Source organism: Phaseolus vulgaris, chromosome 11 (assembly GCF_051622355.1).
Source record: "Phaseolus vulgaris cultivar YP4 chromosome 11, ASM5162235v1, whole genome shotgun sequence".
In the NCBI taxonomy this organism is placed as follows: domain Eukaryota; kingdom Viridiplantae; phylum Streptophyta; class Magnoliopsida; order Fabales; family Fabaceae; genus Phaseolus; species Phaseolus vulgaris.
This window is the reverse complement of record NC_143508.1, coordinates 7,426,054-7,435,247: the sequence shown is the minus strand read 5'-3', so window position 1 is coordinate 7,435,247 and position 9,194 is coordinate 7,426,054. Positions and strand designations below refer to the sequence as shown.

Sequence of the window (9,194 nt, the reverse complement as noted above, 5' to 3'; positions counted from 1 at the left end):
CGAGGTCATGGAAGGACGAAGAGTCGTATGAGACGCAGGGGTTTTCTACACGTGTAACCACGTTCTGGATTAAATTAGATTTATTCGACATAAACCACTCGTTCGTCCGGCTAGAGGTCATGGAAGGACGAAGAGTCGTATAAGACGCAGGGTTTTGTGATGATTTTACCATGAATATCCTGCGGTCGTCCGGTGCACGAAATCTATTCTATAATGCTGCTGGAGGCACAAAATTTTCATTCTATTGGACGGAGAATCCCACCTCTCTTGACCATCGGCTTTGGGAATCTTTGTCTCCCATCGACCAAGAAATTTTGATGGTCGTGAATCAACTACCGTGTAGGCTCCCTACGTGGGAACTGATAGCTCTTTATGGGTCGTCCAAGCAGTAGGCGGAACTAAAAGGTGAGCACCTTCTTCTTGCGGTCGTTCGGCTAATAGCGTATCTGTTTCTTACTTTCGTGTTTATGTTGCAGAGATTGTTGTGAGCATAGATCCGGGTTTTGAAGAAGTATATGATTCGGATAGCCGTAGTTATATAATCTCGACCGAATGAACGGTTAATTAATAAATAATTTCGATTTCTGACCAAGGTTGGTGAATAACGTTGAAGTTATAATTCGTTATATATTCTGGCCGAACGCACGGTTAATGAATTAATAGATAATTCGGATGCCGGACGAGGCATAAATAATTCGGATTACCTTAAAGTAATAAGATAATTCTGATGCCGGACGAGGCATAAATAATTCGGATTACCTTAAAGTAATAAGATAATTTTGATGCCGGACGAGGCATAAATAATTCTGATTACATTAAAGTAATAAGATAATTCTGATGCCGGACGAGGCATAAATAATTCTGAATAATTCTGATGCCAAACGAGGCATAAATAATTTCGATTTCTGACCAAGGTTGGTGAATAACGTTTAAGTTATAATTCGGATAACTTTCGTTATGTATTCCGACCGAATGAACGGTGAATTAATTGAATTTCTGACCAAGATTGGTGAATAACGTTTAAGTTATAATTCGGATAACTTTCGTTATGTATTCCGACCGAATGAACGGTGAATTAACTGAATTTCTGACCAAGATTGGTGATTTAAAGTGCCTCGTTAAAACCTTCTCGGTAGAAAACCCTCCTTAGGGATAAAACTACCGAGCGAGGAAAGAGTGCACTAAGTTTATTCATCAACTGTAATAGAATTTGAGATGCGTGGCATTCCACGTTCTCGGTGCAGATTTTCCTGACAAATATTCTAAGTAATAAGCTCCTCCTGTTGCTGTGTCGGAGATGCGGAACGGACCTTCCCAATTGCTTGAAAACTTTCCTCCGTCCTTCCGGGCGTCGCTGCGCATGCGCCAAACTAGATCTCCTTTCTGATAGCTTCGTGGCTTCACTTTGGAGTTGTACCTTCGTGCTGCTCGTATCTTGCATGCTTCTTCCCTTATCTTGCATTTGTCCCTTAATTCATTGATGAGGTCGAGGCCGACTAGTAGACTTTCCTTGTTTAAGTCTAGGTCTAACGTCTGTCGGCGTAGTGAAGGCTCGCCGATTTCGACCGGAATCATGGCTTCTGTGCCGTACGTCAGGCTATAAGGTGTTTCTTGAGTTGTTGACTGGGGAGTACAACGATAAGCCCACAGAACCTCTAACAATTCTTCAGTCCAATTTCCCTTGGACGGGCCAAGTCTCTTCTTTAACTCATTGAGAATAACTTTGTTGGCGGCTTCCGCCTGACCGTTGGTTTGAGGGTGTTCGACCGAACTCGTTATATGTTTGATGTGAAGTTTCTCATAGAATTCAGCTAGCCCACGGTCGGTGAACTGTCGACCGTTGTCTGTGATAATGATCTGAGGTAGGCCGAACCTGCAGACAATGTTTTTCCACACAAAGCTTTGTACGTTCCGGGCGGTGATGGCTGTTAGTGGTTCAGCCTCAATCCATTTGGTAAAGTAATCTATACCCACCAGTAGGAACTTGCATTGCCCTTTTCCGGGTGTGAAAGGTCCGATAATATCCATTCCCCATTTCACGAACGGCCAAGGGGATAGGATGTAGTGTAAATGCTCTGGTTTTTGGTGCAATAGGGTGCCGAACTCTTGACATTTCACGCACTTTTGAACGTATTCAGTGCAGTCTCCTTGTAAGGTCGGCCAGTAGTATCCTGCTCTTAGAATTTTGGCGGACATAGTCCGCGCTCCTGAATGGGTTCCGCATATCCCTTCGTGTAACTCGGTCATTACATAAGTGACTTGTTCTGGACCAAGGCATTTTAGGAGGGGACGGGAATACCCTCTCCTGTAAAGATCTTCGCCAATCAGTATGTATCGGGCGGCTTGTAACTTCATCGTTTTCTCCAAATGTGGATCGCATACACCATCGGTAAGATATTGTTTTATGGGAGTCATCCAGTTAGGTTGGGTGTCAGTCGCCATGCATTCTTCGGTACCAACACTTGGTTTAGCCAGGGTCACGTGTATGGCCGACCGGTGGGCGCCTTTCTTTTTTAGGGTAGCCAATCTCGATAGAGCGTCCGCCCTAGTATTATTTTCCCTCCGTACGTGTTGGAAGGAGATTTCTTTGAACCTGTTTAGAAGATTTTTTACGAAATGAAAATACTGTTGGAGTAATGTTTCTCTTACCTCATACTCCCCTGTAAGCTGTCCGACGACTAGATGGGAGTCGCTTTTACAAGTTATATTTGTTACCTCCAATTCAATCGCCAGATGCAAACCTGCGATTATAGCTTCGTATTCGGCTTGATTATTGGAAGTTTTAAATTCAAATTTCATGGCTTGTTCGACAACAATCTCCCCTGGTCCTTCAAGTACAACTCCTGCTCCGGACGAACGACTGTTAGATGACCCATCTACGTATAGTGTCCATCGGGGAGTCCGTTCGGTCAGATAGGGAGTGAGTTCTGCTGTGAAGTCGGCGAGGGCTTGGGACTTGATGGCTCCCCTGGGTTGGTATTCGATGTGGAATTCTGACAGTTCGACTGCCCAACCTATCATTCGTCCGGCGAGGTCAGGTTTGGTGAGAATCTTCATAATGGGATAGTTAGTCCTAACAATGACCTTGTGATTTTGGAAATACATCCGCATCCGTCGTGCGGTGATGACCAAAGCGAAGGCAACTTTTTCGACCATTTGGTACCGGGTTTCTGCGTCATGTAAGACTCGACTTACAAAATATACCGGTCGTTCTTCCGCTTTAATTTCTTGTACCAGAGCGGAACTCACCGCTTCATTGGAGACGGCGAGGTAGACCACAATGGGTTCCCGTGCGTTCGGTTTCTGGATGACCCCAGGAGATGCCAGAAATGCTTTTAACTGTTGGAAATTTTGTTCACATTCATCTGTCCATTCAAATTTACTTGTCTTCTTCAGAAGTTTTATGATGGGTCTCGTTCGTTCGGCAAGCTTAGGTACGAATCGAGACAACGAAGTGAGACGGCCGACTAGTCTCTGGATCTCTTTGAGTCCGTTGGGACTTCGCATTTCGGTGATTGCCTTGCATTTTTCTGGATTAGCCTCTATACCCCGATGTGTGAGCATGAAGCCTAAGAACTTCCCCCCTTCTACGCCGAACGCGCACTTCTCCGGGTTTAAACGCATGCGGTATTGACGCAAGGCTTGAAAAACCTCTTTTAAGTCAGAAACATGTTGTTCGCAAGAGTCTGATTTGACGACGATGTCGTCAACGTATACTTCTACATTCCGACCGATCATGTCGTGGAATACGTGATCCATGAGTCGTTGGTATGTGGCTCCTGCATTCTTGAGGCCGAACGGCATGACTTCATAGAAGAAATTATCAGAATCTGTTCTAAACGCGGTTTTTTCTCGATCACGGTGGTACATTTGTATTTGATTGTAACCTGAATAAGCATCAAGGAAACTTAGGATTTGATGACCGGCTGCATCGTCGACCAGCCGGTCGATAGTAGGTAGAGGATACGAGTCCTTTGGGCACGCTTTGTTAAGGTCTGTGTAGTCTACGCACATTCTCCATTTTCCATTCGTCTTTTTTACCATCACTACATTGGCTAGCCATGTCGTATAGTGGGCCTTTTGAATAAAACCAGCTTGAATTAGCTTGTCGGTTTCTTCTCGTGCGGCTTTCCGCCGTTCTTCACCTAGTTTCCTTTTCTTTTGAGCGATCGGCCTGGCCTCTGTATAAACAGACAATCGATGGGTAATCACATCTGATTTTACCCCTGGCATGTCTGCAGCCGTCCAGGCGAAAAGATCAGCGTTCTTTGTTAATGTTTTACCGATCGTCTCTCGGTCGTCTGGTTTGAGGGATGTTCCCATGTATGTTTTCCGGTCTTTGTCCCGAAGGAATATGGGTTGAAGATCTTCTCCTGCTTCCATTCGGGGATCATCCAGTCGAGGATCTAGATCGACTAAAGCGACCAAGTGTCTTCTAGATTCTCTTCCTCTGGAGCGTCTTTCTGTTGACCGACCTCTTCGCTCTGTGGTCCGTTCGGCTGACGTGGTATAAAGCCTTCGGGTCGGCTCCACCTTCAGGCTAGCTACATAACACTCTCGTGCTGTCTTCTGGTCTATATGTACGGTTGCTATGTCTCCATTGACCGAGGGGAACTTCATAGCTAAATGAGGAGTTGAGACAATGGCTTTCAATCTGTTGATAGATGGTCGACCGAGCAAAATATTGTACGATGTATTGGCATTAACGAGTAGATATCGTATGTTGATGGTCTTGCTGAGGTAATCATCCCCGAACGTGGTGTATAGATCGATAAATCCTTTCGTATCCACTCTTTCCCCTGAGAAACCAACTATCTGCTCGTTGTAGGGTTGTATCTCTGCTTCTGGAATCTTCATCTTCTTAAACGTTTCCCAATATAGGATGTCGACCGAGCTACCCTGATCTACCAAAACTTTTGCAATTGCAAATTTATCTATCTCCACAGTTATTACCATGGGGTCATCTTGAGATGGATCGATTGCTGTGAAGTCTTCGTCAGTGAAAGTGATTGGTGGTATATGCGGTCGGCGTTGTGTGGGAGTCGAATGAACGGATTGAATTGCTCTCAAATGTTTTTTCCTTGCCGAATTAGAGCATCCTCCACCCGCAAAGCCGCCTGCAATGTAATTAATTTCTTGAGGGGGCTGACCGAGCGACACCGGTCCAGCGATTGTATTGATGACTGTGCGAACTTTTTGTTTAGTTCGATTTCTACGTTCAGGGCCTTCGCTTTTAGGCCTCGTTCGTCTGATCGGACTTTCGCTTCTTTTTCTTCTGCTTGAACGATAGTGGTTGTCACGGGTCCGGTCGTCTCTTCGTCCCGAACGTTCGCGGGGATCATGATCACGCTGGGGTGACCTGGGTGCAGTGATGGTGGTTTTCACGAACTTGCGCAGATGACCGGCCTGGACGAGCTCTTCAATTTTATCTTTCAGTGCTTGGCATCCTTCGGTCGTGTGGCCATAGTTACGATGGTATTGGCAACGTTTACTGGTGTCGGCATTGGGAGGGGTTTGTGATGGCCTCAATGTCGGAATCAATTCAATCTGCAGTGCTTCGTCGAGAACCTTACCCCTTGGTACAATCAAGGGAGTGTAGTTGTGGAAACGGGGTCCCCTATTGGGGCGATGTCGTTCTCGGTCGGTCGGTATTGTGGGGGGACGAATTCCTTTGCTATTGTCCGTGTTCTCAGCATAAGTTTTTCGATGGTAGTCAATATGTTCTTCTATCTGCATGAACTTTGTTGCTCTTGTTCTTAATTCATCCATATTGCACGGAGGTCGTTTGATAAGGCTTTCAGTGAACCTTCCTGGTAGTATGGCCGAGACCAAATGATGCATGGCTATTTCTGGATTAAGATTACGAATGTTCATACACACTTTGCTAAATCTGTTCATGAATGTTCTCAATGATTCTCCCCTTTCTTGTTTGACATTTAGAAGAGACATGGAGGATGTCCGATGAGGTCTACTTGTGGCGTATTGCGTGGTGAACTTCAATTCCAAAGCGTCGAAGCTTGCAATGGAATTGGGTGGAAGGTCCGAAAACCATCCAAGGGGGCCTTCCCTGAGAGAGGTGGGGAAGACTTTACACCATACCGTTCGGTCGGTTGTGTAAAGGGTCATTTGAGTTCTAAATATATTCAGATGTTCGTCTGGGTCTGTGGAACCGTCATAAAGGTTTATCGTTAGGCCCCTCCACTTGTCAGGGAGAGGAGTGGCTATGATGTCATCAGTGAACGGATGGCCTTTCGGGTTTGCTACCTCGTTTGGGGTTACTGGCTTTGCACTCTGACGGGTGTGTTGAACGAGTGACGTGTGAGGTATAGCCTGGGCTATTGTTCTTGTTCCTGATTGGAACGGTGATGGAGAAGGTGCACGTGAATGCCCTTCGCGTTCAGATTGCTCAAGTCTATCCAACAATCTCTTGTTCTGTTCTTTCAATTGTGCTATCTCCTCTGCGTGTTGTTGACGCTCTTCTTCTCGTCTTTTCCTTTCTTCATCCTGGCGAAGTTGATCGATGACTCCTTTTTGGAGTAACTCCTGCATCTGAATCTGGAGGGTTTGGAGTATGGTCCTATGCTCTTCGGAGATATCATTGTTGTTGTTTGCCGTTGAGTCCATCTTCAAGCGTTGGGATCCTTGGGTCTGGGAATAATGATAACTCGGGCCCCACGGTGGGCGCCAATTGTACCTGTATGGATATTGGGGACTGAGTAATGTTGATCCACGTCGATACAAGGTGTCTTCTTCACTCTTGGTTGTCCTATTCTTCAAGTCTTCTTTCTCTTCGCGTGCTTCGGTCGGCCGGCGGGGGTACCTGCGATTGCACTCCGACGCTCAAGTCAGCAATGGTGCTCAAGTGTGAATTCTCTGATAGTATGGAAAACGTACCTTTCCCCCCTTTTCAGAAGTCCCCTTAGTAGGTTGACATGGGCCTTGGCCATGTGGGCCAATCAGTTGATGGTTAGAGACATGCTTAGTGGTCTTTGGGTCGTGCCTGGTGGTTTCCTGAAAACCAGGGGAGTGGTCTAGAGGACGTGTTTTTACTTCGTCAATGGTTGTTATAACTGCTCTTTTCTACACGTGTAACCACGTTCTGGATTAAATTAGATTTATTCGACATAAACCACTCGTTCGTCCGGCTAGAGGTCATGGAAGGACGAAGAGTCGTATAAGACGCAGGGTTTTGTGATGATTTTACCATGAGCATCCTGCGGTCGTCCGGTGCGGACCGGTACAAAAATCAAGAAGAATCAATTGCACTAAACATCAGCAGAGAATGACTGAAATAAGAGGATGAACAAAGATCAATATTCTGAAATGTGAGAAATAGAAATAATGAATGAAAGACAGAAAAAAAAAAAATCTTAAAGCACGAGAGAGTAGACTAATATTTATTAACCATCAGTTTATAAGTTTTTGCAAAGTGGACTAATAAAACATTAAATTAAATATAAATTTATAAATAATTCATATAAAAATTAGTAAAATTTATATTGATAATATTATAACTAATTGAGAGAAAAAAAAATTACCGTTTCATGAGTATAATTAACTATTAATTTCTTTAATTTTAATTTTACTTATATTTTTCTTGTCAAAGAAATATCTACAAAATTAAAGAATTGGTCAACGCCGTTAGTAATATTTTTAATTTTTTTTTATATAATCAAATTTGTAACATTATTTATAACACTAAATCCAACAACATACAAAAATCAAGAAGAATCAATTGCACTAAACATCAGCAGAGAATGACTGAAATAAGAGGATGAACAAAGATCAATATTCTGAAATGTGAGAAATAGAAATAATGAATGAAAGACAGAAAAAAAAAAAATCTTAAAGCACGAGAGAGTAGACTAATATTTATTAACCATCAGTTTATAAGTTTTTGCAAAGTGGACTAATAAAACATTAAATTAAATATAAATTTATAAATAATTCATATAAAAATTAGTAAAATTTATATTGATAATATTATAACTAATTGAGAGAAAAAAAAATTACCGTTTCATGAGTATAATTAACTATTAATTTCTTTAATTTTAATTTTACTTATATTTTTCTTGTCAAAGAAATATCTACAAAATTAAAGAATTGGTCAACGCCGTTAGTAATATTTTTAATTTTTTTTTATATAATCAAATTTGTAACATTATTTATAACACTAAATCCAACAACATTAAAATAAATTACTTATTGCTAAATTGTTTGAGATTCAATATAAATTAATTTTTAAATATTTAAATAAAAATAATTTTATTTATTTATTCATTCATTTATTTATTTATTATATTTCGATTGAAAAGGATTAGCTTTCCTAGCTAAAAGATACTTAATTTTGTGATAATAGCAAGGCAAATGTACTCTTATAAAATTGTACCTATATATTTTGCTATAGCTGACTTGTTTCCTACGCCATTTCTTTGCAAATTAGTGAGAGATTATTGAAAGAATTTATTTTTAGTGTAAATAGAACTAATGTATTTATTGAAAGAAGTTAATTTGTTTTAATAAATGATATTTATTGTTGTTCCTATTATATGTGTAAAAGCTTTAAGCAAGTAGATGAAAAAAAGAAAAAAAATGTTTAGGATTAGTAATCCATGTATACAAACTTAATCAAGGCAAATTAACCCACTTAGGAACTAAGAAATGCAACTCATCTGAAGAATGGATTGATGGAGTGAAAGATTATCTGTTAATAATTAAATAATATTGAAGAAAATCACTTCTGTAATATTATGTCCTACAAGTAGCACCAATATTAAAAAATAAAGCATAAATTTGAAATTCTATCATGTTCTTTTACCTAATTAAAAAAAGTATTGACATACCCTCCTCAACTAAATTATAAGTTTTTTTTTATCATTACAAGAAAGTTCTTAAATAAAAAATAATTTTAAAAATAAAAATAACTAATTAATATATTAACTAAATTAAATATTATTTTAGAGATTAAAAATTATTGTAACACCCGAAAATACATCTAACTATTATAATACATGTTCTACATATTTCTATACAAGCTTAGAGTTTTTCAAAATATTTCTATTACAAGATTATGACTTATAGAAATACAAATATCAACAATATAAGGTTCAAAGCCCTCCAGACCCTCCGGACACATGTATGATCATTTGCTCATGTACATAGTACAATCATCGCAGTTCAAACACAACAAGAAA

General features: G+C 40.8%; 1 protein-coding gene across 1 annotated transcript; it reads right to left on the bottom strand.

Moving 5' to 3' along the window:
* Positions 1–1,194: 1,194 nt before the first annotated feature.
* On the bottom strand, positions 1,195–6,624 carry LOC137809546 (uncharacterized). Its single transcript, XM_090297290.1, has one exon. It carries the CDS (start codon positions 6,622–6,624, stop codon positions 1,195–1,197), a length of 5,430 nt encoding a protein of 1,809 aa, XP_090153416.1.
* Positions 6,625–9,194: the final 2,570 nt, after the last annotated feature.

What these genes read in the sequence shown, in the direction of transcription:
- LOC137809546 (XM_090297290.1), bottom strand. Translation starts at nt 6,624, where the DNA reads ATGGACTCAACGGCAAACAACAACAATGATATCTCCGAAGAGCATAGG.